The 27,998-nt window shown below is 35.3% G+C and overlaps 1 protein-coding gene across 1 annotated transcript; it reads right to left on the reverse strand.

Annotated features, from left to right (window-relative positions):
* Positions 1–27,954, reverse strand: htr7c (5-hydroxytryptamine (serotonin) receptor 7c). Its single transcript, XM_026244727.1, has 2 exons — positions 27,105–27,954; positions 1–1,110 (listed from the first exon to the last, which is right to left on the reverse strand). The coding sequence occupies exons 1-2, from the start codon at positions 27,815–27,817 to the stop codon at positions 363–365; spliced, it is 1,461 nt and encodes a 486-aa protein (XP_026100512.1). The 5' UTR covers positions 27,818–27,954; the 3' UTR covers positions 1–362.
* Between the last annotated feature and the right edge of the window lie 44 nt (positions 27,955–27,998).

Consider the following 27,998-nt stretch of genomic DNA (forward strand, 5'->3'; position numbering starts at 1 on the left):
TTTTCTTTTTTTTTTATGAATTCAACAAAGTCAATTTCTTCACTCATGTCTCATGAATCAGTGCTGAACTTTCTGTTAATTTTTTAGTAGGGCTAACTCTCACTGAAACCAGGCTTAATACAGTATACCTATACTAATAATGAAACAATTACTGACCAGATGCTCTAATGGAACTGAAATATGAGTATTCTGAATGACTATGAGGTTATGAATTCTCTCTTTTGTTCCCATTGTTTCTACAAAAATCCAATAAGTGGATGTTGCGATGCTCACTGTTTGGCTTCAAAGTCATACTTGAATGAAAATGATTCAGTCCTGTCTGAATTGCATGTAAATCAAATTTAGGCCAAACCACTCTACTTTTAAATCTTCAGTGCTTCATGCACACCTACAGCCGACAGTCTGCGGTTTATGTTCCGATACCTGCAACGGAGTAAGTCTCTGTATGTGGAGCGTAGGTCACGGTTGAAGAAAGCATAAATGAATGGGTTCATTAGAGAGTTGGCATATCCAAACCACAGCAGCGTCCTCTCCAGCCATATTGGTATGCAACTACACTTGACCCCACATATAAATGGTCTCGCTGTAGATAGAATGAAAAACGGCAGCCAACAAATGGCAAAAACTCCAACTATGACGCCCAGTGTTGTAGCTGCCTTCTGCTCTCGCTTAAAGATGGAGATGTTCTGTCGTTCACGGCTGAGCAAGCGAGAAAGAGCAGCGCACTCCTCGGCTACACCCGGCGTGAGCTGGGGTTTTAGACCTTGCATCCTCAGCGCTTCACTGGCAACGGTTTCCAGGCGACCCCGACGGGAGAAATCATTAAAACGATGTTTGGCACCACTTTTTCTGGCAGCCTTGAAGATCTTGTAGTACATGAAGAGCATGACGATCATGGGAATGTAGAAGGCCACGGCGGTGGAGTAGATGGTGTAGCTGAAGTCCTGGCTGATTAGACAAACGCCAGCCGTGTTAACGTTCTTCGCCCAGCCACAGAATGGCGGCAGTGTGATTGAAGCAGACACAAGCCATACACCAAAGATCATCTTTGCCATTAGTTGGCCATTTTGTCGAGCAGGGTAGGTCAAAGGGCGGGTGATGCCAAGATACCTGAAATCAAACAAATAGTTTTGAGACATTTTGATGAGATTGTTAACATTAAAGCTGAAGTTTTTGATTTCTGGATACTAGCATTGACAAATGAAATTGCTAAATCGCTGTCATCATTTGCTCCCCCTCATGTCATTCTTTAACTAAAACTAAAATGATTAAAAACATTTATGTTAATTGAAATAAAGCTAAAATATAATGTTAAAAATGAAATAAAAATGTTGCCAAATTAACTATTAGAATATAAAAAAACTAATACAAATGACAAAAGCACATAACCAAATTACTAGTGCTGTCAATTCATTTAATTTAATTAATCGCAATTAATTTTAATATTTTACTTTTATATATACTTTTATATTGCAATAATTTCACATTTAATCTTCAAATTAATGTGGAAATAACATAAAGACATTACAACATAAAATTGTTTAATGACATATTTTTTTTTTCATAATTTCATAATATTTAACCATTGACTATAGCCATTAAACATTACAGTATAATTGAGAGCTATCAATTCTACATTTATAGACTTATAGACTATAGAAAAATAACAACTCTTTATTTTAGTGAACTTTTCACAATTTTCACATAAATCCATTATAATAAATCATATTAGGTACCTATGCCCTTCAGCATGTAGGAAATGTACAGAACTTGCTTGAAGTTATCTAACACTTAATTCTAAATTAAATAAAGCTGAATCTTTAAAGCTACAAAAGTTACTGATTTCCTCTTTTTTTCTTTTGTTCTTTGATGAACAGACATCACAGCAGCTGGGTTATTAGGTTACTTTATCTGCTTTAAGAGCTGCTGCTGAACATGATACGGATTTGACATCAGTTTTTCTTATAACCCTTTACCTTTTCTGGCATGCTTCAGGTCTTAAAGTCTCTACTAATGAGCTGACAAGTTGATTCGGGTGTTAGATGAGAGAGACAGTGCTGGACTGCTTCAGGACAGTTTAGAAAACCACTGCATTTCAGAGAAATGTTCTTAAATGTGACTCATATATAACAAATACTTACATGCATGCACAGTTTTAAGGCAGATTTATTTGCCTTTTTAGTAACTTCATGACTTAACAGACAACATAACGTCTACATTGCATGCTCGTAGCTTCTTTGCACTTTACTATAAAATGATACACAGCACGCACCGTCGCATTTGTGTGTGCAATTGAAGAGCATGTGCTACAAGCACAGTATAAAGCTGACAGGACAGGAAAATTCGATTTTACTGACATATGGTCTGACAACATCTCATCTAACCGTAGCTCACTGTTGTTCTACTGAAGCTCTCTTTGACTAGTGCATGGTGCTGAGGAGAAATAAATACATTTAATAAATAAATACAATTCTTGTCATTTTCAGTGAGTAACAACTTAAATTTCATGACATTCATTTTCAATTTCTTTCTGTATTTCACAAAAAAAGCAGGTCTAATAAGTTTGGAACAACAAGATGATTGAGGGGCAAATGTGAATGAAGCGAGACATTCAGCATTTTAAAGAAATTAAGTTCACATCAGGGGCATACTGCAGTGTGATGAGAGGGTGGCTCAAATTGCATTTGTCTGAGCAGTTCTTGTCTGAACCAATCAGCACCCACTTGAGTTGAGTTGATGAGCAGGAACGGTGAATTTGAGAAAAACACATGAACAAAAGAAGATCAATTATATTATTGCCACTTCTGTTGCTGAGGAAATTGACCTTGATGCCACCATTGCATCTGTTGTGGTTAAACAACGACATTTAAAGAGAAGAAGATTACAGCTCTTGAAGGTTTGATGAAGGATTCTCATTGCCATGACCCCTGCCCCCAGGAGACACTTATGCAAGAACGTCTTTTCCATAAAGATCTAAATTTAATCTCCATGCAGTTTCCACCATCGCTGGTGTCTTACTGATCCCACAAAGCCGGTGAGTTTAGAATGGCTGCACAAAGTTAGTTTAAGACCATATATGACATTGGATATATCAAGAGATGAACATCTACATTTATTCATTTAGCAGACACTCTTATCCAAAGTGACTTACAAATGGTAAACAGATGTGATTTATTAAGATTAATCAGGCAAACAAAGTACCATAAAGACAAATGTAGGTCATACTGAACTGAGAGCATAATCTCATCTAATATAATTTTTTTTTATTATGAGATCTCCCTGAAATGTCTGTACTGAACATTTGGCTCCATGATAGTTTGTCCTGCACAGCTTATTTGAATCTACACTGCAGCTGCTCACACAGAAACAAACATACCCAAGACAGATGGGGTTTGATTAACGAACAAATGACTCTAATAAACCAAATCTTTTTAGTTTGTGCTTTGTGTTTTTGATTCACTAAAAGAATCGAACTTTAAGATACATTTTTTTCCTGTGGAGTCCAGTTCATGAACAAATGAAATTTTTCATTTATTACACATCTCTCTGAAATATTTGATTCTTGTTGATCAATTTCAGTATTAAGTAGTCAGATGTTTCCTATTGTTTGAAATCATCCATGACAACGCTGTTTAGTAATGGACTTTTTATCAGAAAACGTTAAGATAAAAATACAGATACATTCGATTGATGTTTTTTCTTTTACTTAAATAATTATTTGCACATTTATTTGATTCAAACAGAAAAAAGAGAAATAATGTGGTAGCACTTTATTTTAAAGTCCTGTTTCCCATGTACATACTATGGACTTATTATAGTAATTACAATAACTATGTAATAACTAGGTACTAACCCTGAACCTACCCCTAAACCTAACCCTACCCCATGTAGTTACCTTGTATTACCAGAACTTTCTTATATAGATACACTGTAAGTATAATATAAGTACATGTGAGTACACGTACTGTAAAATAAAGTGCAACCAATAATGTTTTATATTTCACTAAAGAAAACTAACCTCTTCGCCTCCCACATGGTGTCCTTTTTTTTACCATTTTGTGTGTATTATATATTTAACAAATACTTATACACTTTCCGGGCCTAAACAGAGATTTAATTAACACTGTATTAGTTTTGTCTTAGCACTAAAGTCCAGTAACTATCTTTGACATTTTGCCCTATAGTTGTATTACAGTTATGTTTGACATCACTCTCCGTTTCACAAGTACTGTAAATTAAACCAGTGGTTTGACAGAGTAAAGACGTACAAATGTACAAATGCAATTGCTGAAGCTCTATATTCTCGATATGCACAGCTCCATAGATCTGATTCTACATGGCACCAGCTCTGGCTCAGACGCCATAAGCTGCATAAAGTAAATGAATCCAACTTCCCTTTAAGCAGCTTAGCAGTCAAACACCCATTGGTTTATGACTCCCAGGGCACTGTAGAGGTCCTCAGGTCATGTAAATAACATAGACATTATTTATGTAATAACACTGAGGGCACAGGAGGTTCCAAGGCTAGAATAATTTTAATCATAATTCTAGGACAGGTCATATGGAAAATGCAGTCTGACCTTTTAATGTAATCATTTGAATAACAAGTACAATTTTCCACTTCAAAATGAAAAAGAAAATGTCTTGAGACCTCACGAGGTCCAATGAAGGTGCAAATGAGGTCCAGGCTTTATGAATCTGATGTGAATATACATTAAAAACTTGTTTGTAAATTGTACCATTGATTTCTTTAGGTGCAAAATTTTCTTAAAGGAGTAGTACACCCCAAAATGAACATTTTCCTAAAAATAACTCCCCTTCATGCCATCCAAGATATCGATGAGTTTGTTTCTTCATCCGAACATATTTGGAGTAATTTAGCATTACATCACTTGCTCACCAATGGATACTCTACAGTAAATGGGTGCTGTCAGAATGAGACCAAACAGCTGATAAAAACATCACAATAATCCACACAACTCCAGTCTATCAATTAACTTCAGATTGTTTATAAGAAACAAATCCTTTAAGGTCATCATCACTTCTGGTCAAAGTACCAAACCAGTCCATAATCCATAATAATACTTCCTCCAGTGAAAATGTGTATCCATGTTGTCCTCTCATGTCAAAATCCACCAACATAAATGTTTTAGACTATTTTGCCCTGTTATTAGTGTTTGATTTTTGCATATTTTCCTCCTGATTCAGACGAGATGACATTTACTCTGGAGAAAGCAGTAACATGGATAGCGGACTCATATTTTAGCTGGAAGCAAAGGTTTGATTTTAAAAATACCTTAACAATACAAACACAGATTTTTCCTTCAGAAGACTTCCATTTATGGACTTGTGTGGATTACTTGTTTACTTGGATTATTCATGAGGATTACTTGTGTGGGTTACTTGGATTACTTGGACTATTAGTTATTTGTTACTTGTTATGAGCTGTTTGGACTCATTCTGACGGCACCCATTCACTGCAGAGGATCCAGTTAGAGGTCTACACTGAGACCCAGAGACCAGAGGACCCAGGTCCGGGTTGGGTCCCAATCTTTTACTTTGGGTTCTGGGTCTGTTTAAAATTGTTTGTAAAACCCAAGTCGATCGGAATTGTAGAACACCTGGCTGTTATCAGAGACAGTCAGTGCTGTGCATGTGTTGTTTTGTAACTTTGTAACTAACCTAAAATTAGGATGAGAAAGTAAGTTGGTAATTTGAAATTTGAAAAAAAAACTATGCAATGACTTTAGCTTTTACAAATGGCTTTTTTATTTAGAAGGCAGAATTTATTTTTTACTATGCAGTTTCTCCAAATTTTATAATAGCCTAACATTATGAATGAACTATATTAATGTTATCTAAAATCTTTGCTCAGAGATCACATTGATGAAAGCAAATAAGATAATAAGCTAATGTCAGCAGCCATGGCACTGGGCGACCAATCATTTTGAATCCATGGGCAAAGTCTAAATTATTATGCAAGTTGACTCAAGATACAAAAAATGCAAAATTGCAAAGTCGCATTTATCATCCATTACCATGATAGCAAGTGGACTTTTGAAGCTGGAATAATGAGTGGATTAAGAATTTCAATTGGCAAGAGAGGAATAACATGGATGGAACTTTCTTGGCAAGGAGGATTGTGTGCATCACAGTCAGATACAAGGGAGAAGGCTTCTTACATTAGGTAAGACAAAAAAAAATAATTTGCATAACTTGTTTATCGAATTGTTAATAGCAATTTGCTGTGGAATATGTGCCGATTGGGTCCAGTCGGGTCTGTGTCTCCTGGCTGGGTTTGGGTCCAACTTTCAAAATAATAGACGAGTCCAGGTCTGTTCAGTGTAGCACATTTACAGGGGTCTGTGGATGCTGAAATGTTCATTTTTGGCTGAACTATTCCCTTAATGTGGTATAAAGCTTATTGCAAATTGGCAGTTTTTAGCAATGGTGTCATTTCCTATAACTTGACATTCTCCTGAAATGACAGATTTTTTCATGCATTCATGCAATCTGAACTCTTCCACTTAGCTTCAAAACTTGTTTTAAATTGCATCCATGACTTTTCAAAAGCATCTACTGTAAATTATCCTCATTTGTAAGTCGCTTTGGATAAAAGCGTTCGCTAAATTACTAAATGTAAATGAAAATGTCAGTTTGATATAGTAACCATGAGAGCAACTAGTGAAAGAACACTTAAAAATAGCTATGATAGATGTGTTTTTTCATGTTGTGTCATCTCTGTTTATTTCAGATGTTGATGAATGTCTAGTGAAGAGTGCGAGAGTTTCTAGAAAATTCCTGGCTCTATTCTTTTACTCTAACTCTATTACTCTGAAGATTTTGTTTGCCTTGGGGATCCACAGTGTGGATGTACAGTAAGGCAGGGTTAATGGAGAGAACGTTTCACTTTCACCATACTGCAGAAGTAAAGTGAAGTGATCTCTATTTGAATGTTACCCAGATCTTTTTAGGGCTCTTTAGACCATTCATCATTTTGTGTCTGGGAAAAGTACTGACTGTCAAGTACTGCTTTTAGATGACCCAAACTCAATGTCCAAAAAAAGAAAAAAATATCTGAGGTTTTGTTTATGCTTATATATATATATATATATAGAGAGAGAGAGAGAGAGAGAGAGAGAGCATGAATATCTTAAAGAAAATAAAGCCTACAGTATTTATCATTTGAATTATGACATTATTTTGCAAATAGTGTATAAAAATTGAGCATATTATCATAATGCAACTAGACATTGTACTTTTGAGTTTTAAATATATAATTCCAATTATTCTCAGCACTGTAAAATGATACAAGATTAAGACAGAGTAAAGTCCAGGCTGAAGTGATTCAGAGACTGGGTTAATGGAGGACGAGACATGGAAGAGAAATGCACACAGGTCTGTCTCTGAATGAACTGATGCAGAGTGACATACAGAGGACATGAAACAATCAAGCAAAGGCATTTAGAGTGACCACAGCTCCTTCAGCATCCTCCTCCTCCTCCTCTCTTCTTTACACCAACTCTCCATCGATAAAAACACCAGTATCTTCACCATCTCTCTCCTTTTTCTCTCCACTCCTACCTACAACTTTTATGGTGTTGATCATTTCAGACATTCTCTTTCTCTAGGCATATAGGCCACTTTTATGGCATGATTGTATTTTTGCTGTAACGTATGCACTGGAATGATGCATTTTGTCCATAAATTCACAGCAATCAAGCTTATGCAATCAATTTATTTATGTAATTAATGCAGTATATTGTAACTAAAAATATCATCGCTGCACAACAGAGAAATGCATTGGCTTCATCAGCAAAAAAAAAAAAAAAAAAAAAATTATAATAGATAAAAAATTAAGGGTCTCTGCTTTTGCTAATGTCTATGAATATGAATACATATAATTGTTCGACTTGACAGCTTCTTTTTGATGTCTGGTTTTTCAAGGATAAATAAATGCTACAGCTATGTGTTCCTGAAGATACTCTCTCACACACTCCCTCTCTATGAATTTGTCATTTTGCTGTACAACACTGCTAAGGTATTTCATGATTTTTGTATTCTTTCTGTTTATATCTGTCTCTCTTCCTCATTCTCTTTCGTTGTATTTTTCAATAATTGATATCCAAATCCAAGAAGCTTTAGTGCTATGTTTAGTTTGTGCTACAGCCAGTATGTTTTTAGGTCAGGGACAAAACCTGTGGCTATTTTCAGATCATAACTCAGATGGACAATATTGATCTGAATACAACTAGATTATTTCCATGTGAGCCCAACGTCTCCTCTTAGTTTATTATTGTTGTATTACCAGCAGGTTGCTTTCTCATAGAAAAACTACATATATAGTGACAGTCTTTTATAATGATTTATAATGAATACTTAAAGGATGTGGTTGCTGTTTTTTTTTAAAGGACACTTTTGGCAAACACTGCCTGATTCAGTTACTGTTTGTGCACAATTTTACACCGTTAACTGACTTCATATTTGTATCTCACTGCACATTACATTTCCTCATGCTGCAATTTTGGAGGGGATCTGAGCACTTGTGATGGATCTGCTATTGTTTCTTACAGAACATTCATCAAATGAATAAAAGACATGCCGTCACATGAAACTGTGTAACGTGACTTTTAAACCTTTTATTTGCAAAGACCCCAGTTTGAACTCATCAGCAGACTGACCCTTTCACAAAGCCTGACATTTTAAAGAGACTAACTGAGTGGAGTGAAGCTGCATTTAAGCGATAGGATATATCAGAGACTGTGTGTTAAGTGAACTCAGGCATGGCATTATTTGGAGAAGAGCACAGTTTCAAACTCAGCGTCTCTATAAAACGGCTCTTAGCAGAGTTGACTAAAACGACAAGACTTGTTTTTAAAAGAATAATCCAGGTTCAATACAAGCTCAGCAGTATAGACAGCAACAGCTGCCTGCTGTTGATTAAAGAGAAAATAGATTCAATCTATCTCTCAGTCTATGCTGTCTGCGAGCTTGATTTTGTTGCTGTTGTGAAGGGAATATAGTTCTTTAATACAGAATTGGGTGAACTTTAAAAATCTTCCTTATAGGGGTTAAATTATAATTCAAGGCAGATGAACTGATGAAGTTTTTTTTTCATTATCTATTACTTGTCTTATTGTGTGTGTGTGTGTGTGTGTGTGTACGTATGTATACATATGTGTATATATATATATATATATATATATATGTGTGTGTGTGTGTGTGTGTGTTTATATATATATATATATATATATATATATGCAGATGCTTTTACTTTATAAAGGATTATAAATTCCTGCTTACATTGAATTTATGTCTTCTTTGGGATCAAACTCATGTCCTTGGTTCATTTTCCTTGACAGGAGAAATATAACTTGCCCTAAAGACTTGCATTGTACATGCATTTTTCTAAACTTTGAGTTTTGGTTGTTTTTTACAAACTGACGGATAAATCAAAATCAGTTGCTTTGGATAGAAGTGTTTGCTTAATGAATAAATGCAAATGTACTGACAGCTACAGATCCTGCAAGCACAGCTTAAGTTGTACTGAACCCTGACAATTCCATTAAAATCCATGTCTTGGAATGAAGAATATGTCATTTTAACAGCAGCACTTTCATATAAAATCAGATAGTTAATTGCCAAATTTGTTCTTTTGTGACAGTATCTAAAAAACACTCACATCTTGGCAGTCCTGGGATGAAGTCATGAAAACAAACATTGCATGAAATAAATCATCACTGCAGTCCTGTTTGCAGCTATATTCAAACAGCTCTATTTTGATTTGTTATTGGATTCATAAACCCCCCACACACACACCTTAATTTTGCACTGCAGATTCAGGGGTAATTTAAATATGTCAGATGACACATGCCCTACTGAGTTTATTAGCGACAAACACCAATAGCTCCTAATTTATTAAGATAATTAATTGAACTAATTTCCTTAGTGCTGCTACTATGCACACAAGCAGCAGCTGTCATTCTGACACTGAGTGCTGTGCCAGACACATGGACAGAGAGTGAACACAGAATACATTTGTATTAGAAAATATCACGCTTTAATACACTAGTCCGAGCTTTTGTTCACATTAGTACATAATACATCAACAATATTATGGATGCACTGTGTCTTTGGTAGTTCTTTTTCGATTATTATTACTAATATTCTGTTCACACAGTGTAATTACATGATCAGTGTTTTACCTACAATTAACATTGTTGGTAAATTAAGCATAATCTTTAACAGTGTTGATGTTTAATAACTCCCTCTAATAACCCTATCAAGATACTCTTCTGGCATTTCAATGATAAGTGTATGATAGTTGTCACGCAAGACCAGGGCTATTTAAATATACTGAATTATCATTATTTGGAATAGAAATTTGCAAAGATGTCCTTAAAATATGCAGAGTATGACTGAACAAACAGTTAAACTGATAGTGAAAGATTGTAAAAACTAAACTTGAAGATTTGTAGCTGCAGAACATGCTTTCCTGAGTGACTAAACTAAACAGAATAGTATTTCAAAGAGTTCCCGTTTATCTGCAGTATTGCGAGAATAAATCAGTTCAACAACCTTGAAGTGTTTGTTAAGGCAGCAGTGAAATTGAATTGTATGTCAATAAAAGATGCACCCACATATACACACGAGAAAAAAAAATGCATAAGGGGGGCATAATGCTGCATAGATATCTCACTCTCTGAAAAAAAAAATGAATGTGAATTTTATTGGATAGAAAAACATTGTTGCTGGTTGTAGTGAGCTGTTGCACCAGCTCCTGACAGACAAGATTGCTGTGCAGCTTTGGCCATGTTTAGGGCCCTCAGAGCTAGTACTTCAGTGGGAGCTTGATTTCTGACACTAAACTGTAAGATAGAGAGAGAGAGAGGGAGAAAGAAATGTTAAACACAAGTTAAACTAAAAAGAGATGCTTGCACATACCACTGATGGATAAAAGAGGATCCAGCTTTTTTTTTTTATTGTACTGTTTGTGTGTGTAATAAGAGTTCAAAATGACCATTTATCAATGTAAAAAATGCTTTGGGGTCAGTTTTTTGTTGTTGTTGTTGTTTTTGTGTTTTTTTTTTTTTGTTTTTTTTTATTATTTCAGTCTTCAGTGTCACATGATCCTTCAGAAATCATTTTTTTTTATTTATTTTTTAATATTATATGTCTTTACTGTCACTTAATACAACTATTTAATACACTAATGCATAAAGTATTTACTTCTTTAAAAAACTTACTGACCCCAAACTTTTGAACTGTAGTAGTAACATCAACAACACATACAGTATTTAGCATTCTAGACTGTCCAGTCACAGTGACTTTATGAGGAAGAAGATTTAAATAGAAGTTAGAAAGTGCAAACTACTTTAGACCCGACAGGAAACTCACTGCCTCTTTATGAGAAAATGTGAAGAGGGTGTTTGCATAGATATTGTAAAGTCAAAGCATTAAAAACAGCCCATTTAATTCTAAAGGTCAGGTAGAGGGTGGGAAAAAAAGCCTTGACTAACATTGTAAGTGGACCGCAGGGAAAATGACGAAGAGTTTCTGATGAATCTGTCATTTTAGAATCTTAAAACGAAATACGTTGTTATTAGAACGGCTTAGTTTAAAGCACTTGATGTGATCTAAATATCACATATGAGACTTACATGGTCATGCAAAGCTGTATGTCAAGCAAAAGAACGGAAAAGAATTGCTCTGGGAGCCAGTTCTGAAAGACGTGCTTCCCATCAGAAAGTCTGTCTCTGTTTATTTTCACTTTGTAGATGGCACGTGTCACTAGATCCTAAAATATATTTAAATAACCATAGTGCAAGTATCTAATACTGTTTTTATAGCTGCATTTTCCAGGGACTTCCCACGGCAGCACTAGGAAAATCTATACACTACATAAACTGAAATTAGTGACTTCTAATGACATCCATTATCATTAAATAAATGATTAAATGTGGTTTACATGACGGATTACTGCAATCGATCGTTAATTTCCAGAGGGAGCTGATACTTCATTCAGTATTACTAACATCTGTGTGCACGTCTGCTGGCTGGATTATGATATATTGATTTATTCTGTTCTTTTGTTGTTTAGCATTCATAGACTGTGTAGGCACAACATCGCAAAACTTAGTGGTCAAATAAATGTAAGGGATTTTAAAGCTTTTTTAAAAATTCCCCTTTCAACTCCGTATTTACAGAATATCTGGTTTTATCCATTAACTTCTCCATTTCATTTCCTGAGTGAAGCCACATTTACTTTCAGCCTCGGGTGCATTAGCAGCATGTTTTATTCACTTTGGAAGGCCAAGTCAATATCTAGTTGTTTTCCATGTCCTACTTCACACAAAAGCATATAAATGTAGTTTATTTGTTTTGTCCCTCTTATTTTTTTTGCTTGCATTTTAATATTTTAGAAAAATATATTGCTTTCCCACAGCATAATTCATTGGTATATGACTTCTGTGACTTTTCATATGATGTCATATGGATATTTAAAATAGAGGTAAGAATAGTTCACTAATTTTAAATGTTCTCATCCTCAGGCCATTTAATATGTAGAAGAATCAGTTTCTTATTGATCAAAACAGATTTGGAGTTATAGCATTACATAACTTGCTCACCAATCAGTCAATCCAGAAAAACGCAGATTATTTTTGTTATTGTTGCGGGCAAAAATCCTTGATTTTGCGGCAGCTTTTCTTAAAAAATGCGATGGAATATGCAGGATATTTTTGCAATCTTATGCGATGAAATTGCGGGAACTTGCAAAAACTGCGGTTTGATGAAAAAGAGAAAAAAGGTGACCCCCAACACCCTGTTCTCAATAGGCTACTACCTTAATGTAATGAGTCATTTCTTATGACTTCTTATGAAAAGCAAGCATACTAAATCACAGAATATTTAAGTTCTCATTCTGTTTTATTTCAGACCTTAAAGGGGGGGGGTGAAATGCTATTTCATGCATACTGAGTTTTTTACACTGTTAAAGAGTTGGATTCCCATGCTAAACATGGACAAAGTTTAAAAAATTAAGTTGTACGTTTTTGAAGGAGTATTTCTGATCCAAAAATACTCCTTCCGGTTTGTCACAAGTTTCGGAAAGTTTTTTTTTTTCGAGTATGGCTCTGTGTGACGTTAGATGGAGCGGAAATTCCTTATATGGGTCCTGAGGGCACGTTTGCCAGAAGAGCTCGCGCTCCCGTAGAGCAGAGCACTGAGAGAGCACAGACATTCACTGATCAGAGCGAGAGCGTTGCGAAATGTCACAAAAGGAGTGTGTTTTTGGTTGCCAGGGCAAGACAACCCTGCACAGATTACCAAAGAAAAAACAGCATTAAGGCACCAGTGGATGGAGTTTATTTCGTTGCTGCTGCTCTTGTTCAGTTTCAGCCTCGGGATCTGATTCTGGATCATAAATAACAACTGAGTTTGACTGTTAGCCATGGTTTGTTTTTGATGATGGTTTTTTCCTCAAGGTAATGTCACAACTTCCACATGCTCTCAATGCAAAAGCCTATTGGCGCTCGTGATTCTTTAGCTCCACCCACACGTCACGCCTCCAGTCGGTCGTGTTTTTCCGGGAAAAATCGGTACAGACTATCTTTCTCTTATGAATATAATAAAACTAAAGACTTTTTGGAGTTATGAAGGATGCAGTACTACTCTATAGGTACTCAAGATTAACAGGATATTGAGTGAAAACGAGCATTTCACCCCCCCTTTAATTAACACATGGCTCAAACTTACAAAACATTGAGTCAAACAAGTTCTCTAGCTTTACAAAAGGAATATTCAACAACTTCTGTAAAAATGAATACAAATAAAATATACACACAAATTGCAAAGTGCAATCTCTTACTGCTAAATTATTTTACATACTACTAATATACTTAATATATATAATATAATATAATAACTAATATAATAAACTGTAAGGTTTTGGTACTATTCTGTAACAAAAAAAGTACAATCTTACAACTGTAGAGGTGCATCAACTTCTGAATGAAACTACAACAGTCCACTGTGAAAATCAAAACTAACTGCATAGCTAACACTGGCCTATCATTCGCCATCCTCATTCCTCTCTCAAAATAATTTGCCCCCACTGTCATGTAACACACCGGGTAACTGCTTTGCGTGGTCTTTTGCGCTTATTTTTGTTGGCAGATGAGATTGATTTGTGTCCTTCACCCTGGTTTCACCGCGGGCTTCCCAGATGATGTTCACAACGTGCAATTACGTCACTTCATAAGGTTCCCATTGGAAAATAATGGCGATTTACCTGTGTGAAGTAAACGCAACATTTTTCAACGTTCTCCTAAGATATATTTTTTGCAACGAAAATTATTATTATTATGAAATCATGCTACCTCCGCATATTTTGCTTCCTGAAATCGGCAATTTATGCAGCGGAAATGCGGCGTATTTGAAAAAATGTGACCCATGCATAAATATGCGGGCCTTGGCTGATTATGCATTAAATCACGTGATCGCATAATCACGTTTTTCTGGAGGGACTGACCAATGAATCCACTGCAGTGAATGGGTGCCATCAGAATGAGAGTTCAGACAGCTCATAAAGACATCACAATAATCCATAAGTAATCAACATGACTCCAGTCCATCAATTAACATCTTATGAAGTGAAAAGAATCAAATCCATCATTAAGATGTTTTAACTTTAAACCAGCACTTCTTGCCAAAAAACAAGTCCTTATTCCATAATAGCACTTCAGTGAAAATCTTCATCTCCTGTTGTCCTCTCACATTAGAATCCACCAACATATTTGTTTAACTATGGACTGTTTTCACTTGTAAATGTTGCATATTTCTCTCCTGATTCAGATAAGAAAACTTTTTCACTGGAGAAAGCATTATTGTGGATAGAGGATTCATGTTTTAGCTGGAAGCAAATTATAAAGTTTAAAATGTCTGAATGATGGACGTTTCTTACAAACACACAGCTTTTCACTTTAATTGATGGACTGGACTTGTGTGGATTATTGTTACCTTTTAATCTGCTGTTTGGACTCTCATTCTGATGGCACCCATTCACTGCAGATAATCTAATGGTGAGCAATTGATGCAATGTTAGTAAATTTCTACAAATCTTTTCTGATGAAGAAACAAATGTATCTACATCTTAGATGGCCTGGGGGTAAGGGTGAAAATTTTCTTTTTTGGATTGACTGTTCTTTTAATGGTTATTGCATGCAGCTAAAATTACTATGCAGTGTCAGATATGCAACATTAGCAATAATACATTTCTTCATGAAGCCAATGATGGCGGTTCCACATATTCTTCCTATTTCTTGTTCCCTTTGATTTATTTAGCTATTACTTCACAACATCACCTAATGCTGACCTGTAAGAAGATGAACAATCCAATTTCCTTGTTAATAGCATAAAGGCATAAAGTCTTGGCCAGACTTGCTAGTGTCAAAGACAACCTCCATGGTTTGTTTTTAAATGGTGCATGAACATCTGTTGCTAATGCATGTGAGCAAACATGACCTTTGTGCTTTTCAAGTGGTAACCATATGTTCATGGTGTCAGTGCGACCGGAAAGGAACTTTTTTTTAATGTAATGTCTATGACCAGCATCTGTGGAATGTTTTTGGTTTCCTTAAACAATTCTGACATAGGCTACCCCGCAGTATATGAAAAATTAACTTATATCTGAAATTAGTCATAGATACATCACAATACAGTTATCTTGCTGGAAACTGAATGACAAAAATGGTTTTTATTAATTATTTTTATCTACTACTACTACAAATCACTTTAGCATCAAAAAGACAAGAGATAATTGTAAAATCTTTATTATATTTGTGATATCTGTGGCAGCCTATGTGCTACATGAAGCCACTTATACCTAGTTTTGTTTATTTCTGTCATTAACTAAACAGAATCACACAGATATACAGCTTCAAATAGTTCAAAAAGAATGTCTTTGACATTCATTAAAATGACACTCCCTGTAAATGTCAAATTACCAATATCTGCTGCATCAGCTTGAATATTTAATTTGATATAGGTTTAATATTTGATATATTTAATGTCATATTTTATTTAATTTCCATCCTAGGAAGCCCATTAGCAAATGTGTACTTAAAATTTCAAGATTTCAGTAAAAAAAAAAAAAAAAAAAAGGAAATGAAATTAACTTTTAGATTTCATATACTGTAAGATTTTTGCACAATGTAGGATGTGTAGCGCTAAGCTAATTGTTAAGTACAATTACAAAGAAAACCAATTAATTATCATTGTATTCAGGAGATTATTGGGCGGGGGGGGCATAGTTCTGTGTCAACATTTTGCAACATGCTATGTTTATGCATTCCTGTATTTGCGCCCCTGATGTCTAGCCTAACCACTTGACTTGCATCCTTAGCAACCCATCTGTCTCCCAGGAAAGTGTCAAGAATGTAAATAAAATTATGAACACAAAATTTGCAAGCTTATATAATCAAAGATTATATTAGTTGAGTACAGCATCCAATACATATACACAAACATGCATTTTTACCCTCTATGCTAACACATCTGATCATGCCATTGCCCATCTGAACAAATGCATGTTTTACACATACATGGACATCCATGCATCCCATAATGTGTCACCATAGCATTGCCCAAATATAATTGCAGCATCTATTCTGGTGTCACATTTTTTCTTGAACTGATGAATCTTCATTCATTATATACAATATATACACTTTCATTCAAAAGTTTGGAGTTAGTATTATTTATTTGAATTAAATTATTTTTGGCAGGGATGCATTAAATTGATAAAAAATGACAGTAAAGACTGTTACATTGGGGGGGGGGGGATCTGAAAAAAAAGGTTTGCACAAAAATATTAGCATTTTCAACACTGCTAATAATAACAAATATTTCTTGAGCACCAAATCAGCACATTAAAATTATTTCAAAAGAATCAGAATCAGAATCAGAATGAGCTTTATTGCCAGGTATGTTTACACATACGAGGAATTTGTTTTCGTGACAGAAGTTCCGCAGTACAACAGAATGACAGCGACAGAACATAAAACACATAATAAAAGAATAAAAAATACAAATATGTAGACAGTGAATGACAATATTCAAATGACAATTGTAGGCAGGTATATTACAAAGTGAAGTTATGTATGTACATATATATTGTGTGCAAAATTTAAGTGTATACTAAGTATGTGTGTTAGATAAATAAAGTGTGTGTGTATATAAATATAAAGTGTAGTGTGTTCGCCATTATTGTCAGCTGTTCATAAGATGGATTGCCTGAGGGAAGAAACTGGTTCTGTGTCTGGTTGTTCTGGTGCTCAGTGCTCTGTAGCGTCGACCAGATGGCAACAGTTCAAAGAGGGAGTGTGCTGGATGTGAGGGGTCCAGAGTGATTTTGACAGCCCTTTTTCTCACTCTAGATAAGTACAGTTCTTGAATAGATGGGAGAGTTGAACCGATGATTCGCTCAGCAGTCCGGACTACTCTCTGTAGTCTTCTGAGGTCAGATTTAGAAGCTGAGCTGAACCAGACAGTTACAGAAGTGCAGAGGATGGATTCAATGATGGTGGAGTAGAACCATAGCCACACTTTGAATATAAGTATTCAAAGATAATTAACAGCCTTACAGTTTACCATGGTATTTTCAAGGTACAAATCCAAAAATCATCAAAATTGTGGCTATGGTACCATATGGGTAAAGACACTGAAGATTGGAGTAATGGCTGCTGGAAATTCATCTTTGCCATCGCAGATTTAAATGGCACTTTAAAATATAATAATATTAATAATATAAATGAATATAAGTATTCAAAGATAATTAACAGCCTTACAGTTTACCATGGTATTTTCAAGGTACAAATCCAAAAATCATCAAAATTGTGGCTATGGTACCATACCATGTCCAAAACACCATGACTTGCTATTGATTTGCTGTTGTTTTGCAGTCATGTCACTGTTGATAAGCAACACAATAGCCCACTTAGGGGAAAAAAATACACATACAAATCTTCTCTATTCTAGCTTTACCCATAATTCAACCTGAAACATTTTCAGACATCTGATACATCTGACTTGCTTTAGAAATTTTAAGCTCAAAGATTCTCATTTAGCAAAATCTTTTTTGACAGGATGTCCGAGTGAACGCTCACAGACGTGTGTCAGGATGCCACACAGTAAGACTCACTCACAGTCACACCTGATGCTAAATAACACAGATGCTACTAAACATCTCCCCTTAACCAGATCAGCAGACATAGCATTTATTCTAACTAGGAAAATGGCAGAGCATTCAGTTGTAGAACACATTTTCTATTAATCTTCAGAATTATGCCATTTTATTTTTGCCACTTCCTAATGATGATCTGCAATATTCAGTGGATATCAATTCCAAGGGGTTTTATGTTTAATTCATGTTTATTTGTGCTCATTTCCTCATATTTCAGTCATTTATTCTGAGCTTTTGCACATCAAATTGAAGACATTAATATCAAGAACCAGTCCACTTACATTTTCATGACCTTCCCAGCTGAACAAAAAACAGCACAGATGGAAAATATGAAATCTGTTATGAGAAGGCTAAACCTATTGTTGTGGAGATTCATGAAGCACAAGTGGCATAAATAATAACAACGTTACCTCCCTATCAATTATTCTGGTTAAAATGTACGTTTTATGATTATTATTAACAGTTACAAATCACTCAGTAGCTGAAGCAGATGAAATATATAACAAAACAAAAGCTTGTTCATCCTGTTAGATCAGTAATATTTTCTTTCATGTTAATGGTATTTTATTTCACTTCACATTTAAAACCTTCAACAAGATGTACAAAAATATAACATATTTACAAAGGATTTTCAATGTTAATTTTAAAAATGATTATATAAATCGATATAGAAATTTGTTGAATTATATACAGTTATTACATTTTCAGCACAATAATCTTTAAACACTTTTGCCAAATGTGTTATTATTAATGTCAAAAAGAATGATTTTAATGACCATTATTGCCTTTATTTTGTACACGGGGGTTGTAAGGAAAATATTTTCTGTATTTAATCTCATGAAAATACATATTGCAGCTGCCTTTTTATTTTAGGCAGGTGCTCTAATGGACCAATGGACAGCCAATTATCCTCCCAGCCTAGTTTAATCGATAATGTGATAATAAAAAAATCTTGATATGAAGGCAAATTATATCTTTCTCTAAAGAAGTACATTTGTTCTTAATCTTAGTAACTATGTCATTTCAGGTATGTGTCATGGGGGAAAGTGAAAATGATTAATTGGACAGATTAAATAAAAAATAGAGCAAAATGACTCTAGAGTAAAGCATGAGTTCTTAAGTGGAAAAGCAATGGACTTTTTCAAGTAAAAATTGATTAGATAAAATCTATATGTCTCTCTTTCTCTCACCTAATTAAGGCCCGGTTGAGTGAAAAGAGAGACAGGCCTCTTATAAATAAGAACTGTTTTAATAAATGACGTTTTTGGGCTGAATGATGTTTCTGTAGGCGACAAAAACAAAACTTTATGCTGCTTTCTATGCAAAATAGCTCCTTCATTTCAGATGCTTTTAGCATGTTCTGAAAGTTTAATTAAAAAGAAGGAACTGTTCATATTTGGCAGTTCTAACAATTAATGAGACTAAACAATCATCGCACACAGCCACTGTGATGTGCAATAATATTACACAATTAATTCAAATGAAATTCAGGACATCTGCAATAGACAGGATGTTTTTTTGTTCGTTTTTTTTTTTTTTTTTTTTTTTTTAGTGACTGAAAGTCTCAGACGAGCACAAATAATGGACTTTGTGATGGTTTATGCCTCGTATAACGTGAGAGATCACAGTTTATTGATCCATGTCAAATCATTTAAATCAAGATAAGATGGTGAGCCAACGTGTGAAAACTGTAAGCCTTTGGAACGATTTTTAAGTTGCACAAAATGAATGTAATCGAAATACAGTTACTAAACTTTTAATGGAGTTTAGTCATGAAGTACAGATGAAGCATGAAATGATGACAATCTCCTGTCAGGTTGTTTTTGAAAAATACATTTTTAATGTTGAACACCATGATTAGAGCTATCACCTTTACTGTATTTTGCATGAACATATGCAGCTGACCTTATATTTTAGGAAGGAGTTCCAGTGGACAACCAATTATGTTATCCTCTCGCTACATAGTCGTGTTTTACATGATGTGTTTCACAGAAGCCTATAAAACTAGCAGTCATAAAAACCCATGAGCCAGTAAAAATTATGTGAGCAGCAGAAGGTTCAACATCATCAGAAAAAAAGAAAGTTATTGAAAGCAACTCTTTTTGTGTTTGTGAGCTTGGAGTGTAAAGGCAACTGATGCCACCTACAACTGACAATGTGTTCTGTGAGCAGAAACACTAGCACAGTTAAAAATGTATGTCGTTTTATATCAAGCTATGTGTTGTAAGAGCCCTGGATGGGTCACTCAGGATGTATAAATCATGTAACAGGAGATGAAAAAATAAATAAATAAACCATCTGTACAGGAGGCAGAATTATAACTCATAGGACATTTTCATCATACCATTACATTTGGTTCTTTAACACTGGTTGTGCAGTTTTGCAGGTGCCAGCTTTTGCAGTGAACCTTATAAGGGATGTACCAAAGAAGGTGATTATCTTTACCCAGAGGTAGTTCATGTTCATGATTCCCAAGAAAGTAAATGTGTGGAAAATATATAAATGTCATTACCACCAAGTGGCCCAATATAACCCCACTATATATACTATGTAACACCTGGATAATTCAGACACACAATTATTTGTTATATTAAACAAATAATCAAACAAAGCCCCTCACCCAACAACCAGAATGACTGCCAGGATCTCTGTGAATGGCCCCCCAGACCACTGGTTACCATGGCAACCAGGTCACCTCAGCCAGACTAGATAAACTTTACGACCTAATGGCATCTTGAGAGATTCTCTCAAATAGTGAGAACTTCTCCATTGAAAACTGTCACCAGGGGTAGTAACCCTTATGAAACAAAAATATATTGCAGTATATTGGAAAATATCATGTAATATATTAGGCATATATTCTTATATATGTTTATTTTTCCCAATATATTGCAATATATTGAAAGTGGCAATCATTTGTATATTTTGCAATATATTATATAATATATGTATCATCAATATATTATTAAATGTATTCAAATATATACAATTTTAGAAAATAAAAAGGAAATAAAAATCACAATATATTTTAAGAAATATATTGGTAAATATATTTTCCTTTCGTAAGGGAAATCTCCCTAAAAAGAAATAAATAAAACGTACACGTACAATTATGGGTTGGTATTTATCATTTTTGCACCTTGACAGTCCCTATGTAACCGTTCACTTTCACTGGATGGAATTTGATTGTACATGACAGCTTTCTCATTTTCAGGTGAACTATCACTTTAAATTGTATTTAACCAGGACTACTTCTCTTTAAGCAGCCCCCCCCCCCCCATGTATTCTACAAGACAACTTTCAATTTTTTTCTCTATTGTGTGCCTTAACCCTTAACATCTACTGCTGAATCCCCCTGTAGAGGTAACTCAATAAATGTTCATCCTCCCTCCCATGTGTCAACTGTGTCAGCCTCCATTGAGTTGTTCTACCACGTTGATCTAGCCCTAGCGGTTCCACCCTGTAAAGCTTTTTTCTGGTTACTTGTCCTCCGTGAGGAATAAAGCATATTATCACTTGTCATCATTTCTGGTTAGGGCATCTCATGTAAGTTGATGTCCAAATCATTTTGGGGATTCAAGAATGTTTGCTTGAGCGATTGTATAGCATGACCCCTGGCAGTTAGAAACGTGCAATACTCTTATATAAAAATATAAGTGTAAAATTCACAATAACAGTTTCTCCTGTCCTTTCTGCTCTTGTGGTCACAAGGAGAAATCAGTGACTGTCGAAGACACAACGGACAACACTGACAGGTGTGACTCCATGTGTCAAGCGGCTCTCAGGTTAGTTTTACCTCAGAGCAGCCTCTCTCTGGGCCTCCATATTGCCAGCAGAGATGGTCAGGAGAGCAGAAACAGCGTCATATGCCTCTAAGACTCAAGGAGAGTAGTCACAAGAACACTAGAGACCTGGGGCTAGTTCCTGGGCCACTGGGAAAACCTGCTTTTTGAACCTGAACTGCATTTGTGTCCATTCTCATTTCTAAATTCTAGAAGACAGCCAGACCGTTTGTGTCTCATTTGCAATTTTAATGTGAATCTGTCCCTTCCTATAACTACCCTGTCCAACATATGAGGCTTTTTTTTTTTTTTTTTTTTTTTTTTACAAAGGACAGAGGCAACTGAAACACTGGAGCTAAAGTGACCAAATGAACTAGAGATAATGTGGGCATGAATGTGGCTTTGATTATTTCCAACGCTATCTCACGGCCAATTCGTACGTATTTTACCAGGTGGCTTCTTCGTACGAATTTGTACGACCTCACTCATACGATTTTATAAGATTTGTCTAAACCCCAGTGACGGTTAGGTTTAGGGGCGGGGTTAGGTGTAGGTCATTCGTACAAATTCATAGAATTGTGCAACTCGTTAAATACGTACAAATCGTATGAATTTGTAAGAGTGTGGTCGTAGGAATTCGTAGGAATAAGCCACCTTGTGAAAAATGTACGAATTGCCGTGAGATCGGGTTGTTATTTCACAGGTAAAACAGTCAGAATTGAGGCTACAGTATATGCACTCTTGATTTACAATACAAGAAGACTAAAGTACTAAATTTACCACATTTACAGAAGGACTGAATTCAGTTTAGAGTAAGACTGTTTGTAGTGCTTTTCATAAAACAATAAATGTGCACACTAGCGGAGGTACCTCATGATAAAAATAAACAGTGCAGTGAAATTTGTTTTTTAATTACTGTACATGAAAAAAATAGTAGTTTTTAAAGTAATCTATTGGATTACACATATTAGGTAATGTATTCTGACTACTTTTGACCTAACTCATAAGAAAATCAAAAAATCATGACGTATTAAACAAAAAACTGGGGGGTTGTGAATAAATAATGATTAATTAAATCACCAAAAAATTTTTACTATGTCACTAATGAACTAGTTTTAAAATCAAAACAATCAAATTAAGTATTTACAATTTTTACCTTCAAGTCATGTGACATTAACAAGCATCAAAGAACTGTGAACATTTTAAGATGTTGTTAAATTATTGACTTGTTACAAGTATTTGAATTACAATTATATAATCTGGTTACGTAATCTAGATTACATGTAATTTGTTACAACCCAGCAAGCAATGTATGTGTGTGCATATATATGTTGCATATATGCTCAAAAAAAACTAAAACAAATAAAACCAGCAATACTCTGAAATGTTTTTTCAATTGCAATCGAATAGAAAGTTAAAAAGAAAACAAATTATTTCGAAAAAATCTTACTGATCCCAATCTTTTTTAATGATAAGGTATATAATTATGATTTTAATGCACTAAATATTTTAATTCAAGACACCTCTAAAAGATGAACCAGCAGGTAGTATTGTGCACATGTTCAGTGTATTGAAACAAAGGCATGCTACTTGTATTTTTGATGTGTCCTCTTTAATAATGCAACAAATCCGACACTTGATTTTTGAAGTGCTTTGAATTCACATTAGCACATTACACAAGCATTACCCAGTCGCATTAGCATGAATACCATGAGTAAAGCTGTGCTGACTCCTGTTTTTTTGTGCCTTTTCCTCAAAACCCAGAACTGTGTGTGTTCTTACTATTTTATACTGGCAGTAAACATTCAATTCACTAAAACTTAATCCTAAAACTTTTTAAATCAGATATGAACACTTGTCATCTTATCAGTCTGGATTTTCTCAAAGTGTCAATCATTTGCCATTTTCCCCTCAAATCCTGCTAATTTCTCTTTCTGTTAAAGGTCTCTCCTTGCTGCTGAATGGCTTTACTCTCTAGAGCTTTGGACTGTGATTGTCCAGTAGATAGACTTGTATTTTTCTGTGAAGTGCCTTCTTGTTGGAAACACCTCAAGATTTTGACAACACACTGTAGTTAATGGTCTTTTAAGAAGACCTCACTTTCAAGACGAATGAGGAAAAGTTTCTCTTCCATTATTGAAATGATCTATGAGCTCTGAATAAAAGGTCAAAGCATTTGTCAAGAGTAGTTAAACACTGAGTTATAATGGCGAGTTTACAGGCACTTCAGTTCCTGTTTAGGAGCTGTCCTTCACTGCTGGCTTCTGTAAAATTCATTTAAGAGCATAAATAAAAAGGGCCTTAAAAAGGGTCTTAAAAGGGCCATGGTGGCATATTTATTACATTACGCAACATAAATTATATACTCTTAAAGTCAGCATAAAATTAATATTGAGTTGCTTAGAACTGAAATATATGTGCTACTAACACAACTAAATAGAATGTGTCAGTCTTCCATTGTTTGGACAAATAGATATCCCTAGTTCACACTGTTACATCACCTTTACCTTTATTCCATAGTTATAATCTCATTTAGAGGGCACATGTATCCAGGTACATTTCCTAATGAAATACTGGATCCATTTTAAATTAATAGCCAGTTAGACTGTGAAGACTGGGTAATGTCATCACGAATGGAAGCTACACAATCTTCATTTAATAAAATTCGAGCAGAGCAACCTGACAGATTACACGGCTTTATTCTCAATAACAAGAAAAGCACTAAGCACCTCGAGGTCTATGCCCAAACAGAAAAATCTGTTCCAGCAATCCTCGAATGTGGAATCACTTCTCATCAGCTTTTTTTCAAACAGAAACAAGTGTCATAAGAGACTAGGTTTGTTTGAAATACTTAAAAACCCTCAAGTGCTTGCTGAAAGAACATGAGCCTCTGGTATGTACATGTGTATAGATTAAAGTGTCTACTAAGCATTAGCAGACATAATATGCTGAAAAAAAAAATACAAAAAATGCATTTGTGTGACATTTTGCTTGAGTATCAAAAGCATGCTTCTAAAAAAAATGTGCATCACAACAATAAGGAGACAGAGCAGTGCTGTAACACATTCTGTTTGTCTTGAGGTTGGTGCTATATGTCAAACTTTATACTGTATCTTAAAAGTAATTGTTCTTTATTTGCATAAAAATACAGTAGAAGAACCATATGGGTTTCCCCAAAGAACCATTAAATGAACAGTTCTTAAAATAACAATTTTGTTTCTTATTGTGAGGATTATTTTAATAATCTAACCTTTTCCCACTTTATATAACCATTTGCGCAATGGATAGGTTCCATGGATGATAAAGGTTCTTTTAATGCCAATAAATAATCTTTATTTTTAAGACTGTTGTGAAACCTTTATTTTTAAGAATGTAACATGAAAATTATTTTTATACAATTTAAATTAATATATAATTAAACAAGAATTTATTGTCTAAACAAGTTCACTAAAGAATGATATCACAACTAGCTAAGATCTAATTGGGCAATTGTGACCTAATGGTTAGAGAGTCAGGGACTTGTAGCTCAAATGTTGCAGGTTAGCTGCAGTTGCTCACTGCTCTCTCTGTGTGTGTGTGTGTGTGTGTGTGTGTGTGTGTGTGTGTGTGTGTGTGTGTGTGTGTGTGCTCGTTCATGACTGTGTGCATTTGGATGGGTTCAATGCAGAGCACAGATTCTTTAAATAAGACAGTTTTATAATGATCTTTATATATATAGAGACTGAATATATTTTAAGCAAACTGAGATTCCAGCCCAACAGAAAAAGCTTGAAGTTCAAAACCTCAAGGCACCACTTCCAAAAGGTATTTACACTCAGACATGCTTTAAACCATATTCCCATTTACTTTACTGTCACATAGAGAAACAGCTCTCGTGTCTTCAGTTAGAGAGCAACAGCTTTTAAATCTGAACTAAATATTAATGGCCACACTGACGTATAGATCAATGGCTGACTGAATTAACTATTTAATCACATAACAGTTTACTACAACCTTATGTGAAAGTGAAAACTGCCAAATCAATACAGCAATTTTTTTTTCTCAACATGATCCAGTCGCTCTGTGGGCTTCACTACAGCAGCAGATACTCGGACTTCAGAAGCCAAAGGACACTTGCTCCTGAGATGTGTCAAACCAAATCAGGGTCTGTCAGTGACCCCCTTGTGATGTCACGGGAGACTGGCTGCAGGTGTTATTGACCCTATTCTCGGTCTGGAGGAATGATGTCCAACATGGACACAGAGTTGTCAGTCTTAATTTCTGCTGTACAGTGGACAAGTCCGGAGAGTTGCCTTGACATTTGAGTGAAGGAATTTGCCAGTGCAGTTTACTGACTGATGCTTATTTGACTGAGGAGTGGTATTAAATGAGCAACAACATGGAACGTTTATGATTAGATGGGTAGCTGGCATGACATGTCATGCAGTGACAGCAGTGCCCTGCAGTTTTTGAAATAGCATTTTCTAATATTTGTAAAATCATAAATGCCATTTTACGTCTAATTTAGAGACTATTTGGAATATTTGTATTTATTTATGATTAGTAAAGTGCAAAAGCTAAAAGGTGTTTAAAATGGTGAAAAATATTCAAAACAACAACATCAAAAGAGTTATATCATCTTCAAATATCAGCCTACACTTTCCGGTATACATAAACTCTGTGACTTGTGGTGTTCATGCAGTTTGCTTAATATATATTTAATAAAATAAATAAATAAATACATAAAAGACAAATTCCCTCAGACCTTTGGATACATTTTAGTTTTAATTGGTGTATATTGGTAAATAAATAAATAATATATACATATATACTGTACATACATATAAAATGATATTTTATGTACTATATTTTTTTACACTTAGGGATGAAATATTTTGGAAAAACTCCTAGTGGTTCAAACACTGATATTTATTAAGAAAACGGGTTGTAAATTCAAACCCCAATATGAGTTGCTTGGTAAACCATCACCACTGTGTTCAAAACACTTTAGTTGCACCAGGAGGATTGTCTCTCTATAACAAAGTCACTTTGTATTAAAGCATCACCAAAATGACTTGGTAAGAAGCAGCCAACCTACTCACCTGTCCACACTGATCACGCACAGCGTCATGATGGATGCAGTGCAGCACATCACATCCATGGCGATGAAGATGTTACAGAAGACCTCTCCAAAAAGCCACTTTCCTCCCGTGAGGTCCGTCACGATCACGAATGGCATCACCACAATAGCCACGGAGAGATCCGCCACGGCCAGAGACACCAGCAGATAGTTGGACGGCTGTCTGAGTTTTTTAACGACGCACACCGCGATCACCACCAGCATATTTCCAATAACCGTCACGGTGGTGATGATGGCCAGCATCGTTCCGATGACAATCTTCTCCGCTGTGGTGAAATCGAGCAATTGTTCCCCGCAGGATTTGTTCCACATGGCCATTGAGATGTTGTAAAATAAGTGTGAGGAACCATTGAGAACTTCCGACGCAACCTCGGGGTGAGTGAACGAGAAGAAATCTAACGAGCCCGATGAGTTGAACATCATCCCTGCGCCTGATGATGAAGCGCTCGCCAAGAGTGCGCTCCGTGCACCAAGCGCATGCTGAAGCGAGCGCAGGTCTGGGGTGTCTTTCAGGCTCCCAAAAGAAAAAAAAGACAAGCTGCACGGATACAGCAAAGGGAAACTTAAATAAACGGGAGGAAGGAGGACAATAACTATGGTTTGGCTGTATAATGCGCGCGCTTGGAGAGGCTGTACAGTCCTTGACTTGATGGAAGTGACAGTTCGGTTCTTCATGCGAGGAAGTGTGTGAGAATTGCGCACTCTAGTAGGTTACTCGCGTAACTTTCTCATCAAAGGGAAGTGGTCTCAGCTCCACCTAGACTACATCAAGATCTATTTTCCTGTCTTCTATTTTGCAGGAAGCACAAGAGTACCGCACTTGACTGCTTTGAAACATTTGCTCACTTCAGTTCTC

Source organism: Carassius auratus, chromosome 5 (genome assembly GCF_003368295.1).
Source record: "Carassius auratus strain Wakin chromosome 5, ASM336829v1, whole genome shotgun sequence".
In the NCBI taxonomy this organism is placed as follows: Eukaryota; Metazoa; Chordata; class Actinopteri; order Cypriniformes; family Cyprinidae; genus Carassius; species Carassius auratus.

What these genes read in the sequence shown, in the direction of transcription:
- htr7c (XM_026244727.1), bottom strand. Translation starts at nt 27,817, where the DNA reads ATGAAGAACCGAACTGTCACTTCCATCAAGTCAAGGACTGTACAGCCT. An exon ending in TGCGTGATCAGTGTGGACAG is followed by an intron (nt 1,111 to 27,104) that starts GTGAGTAGGTTG and finishes GTTTGATTTCAG; the next exon opens with GTATCTTGGCATCACCCGCC.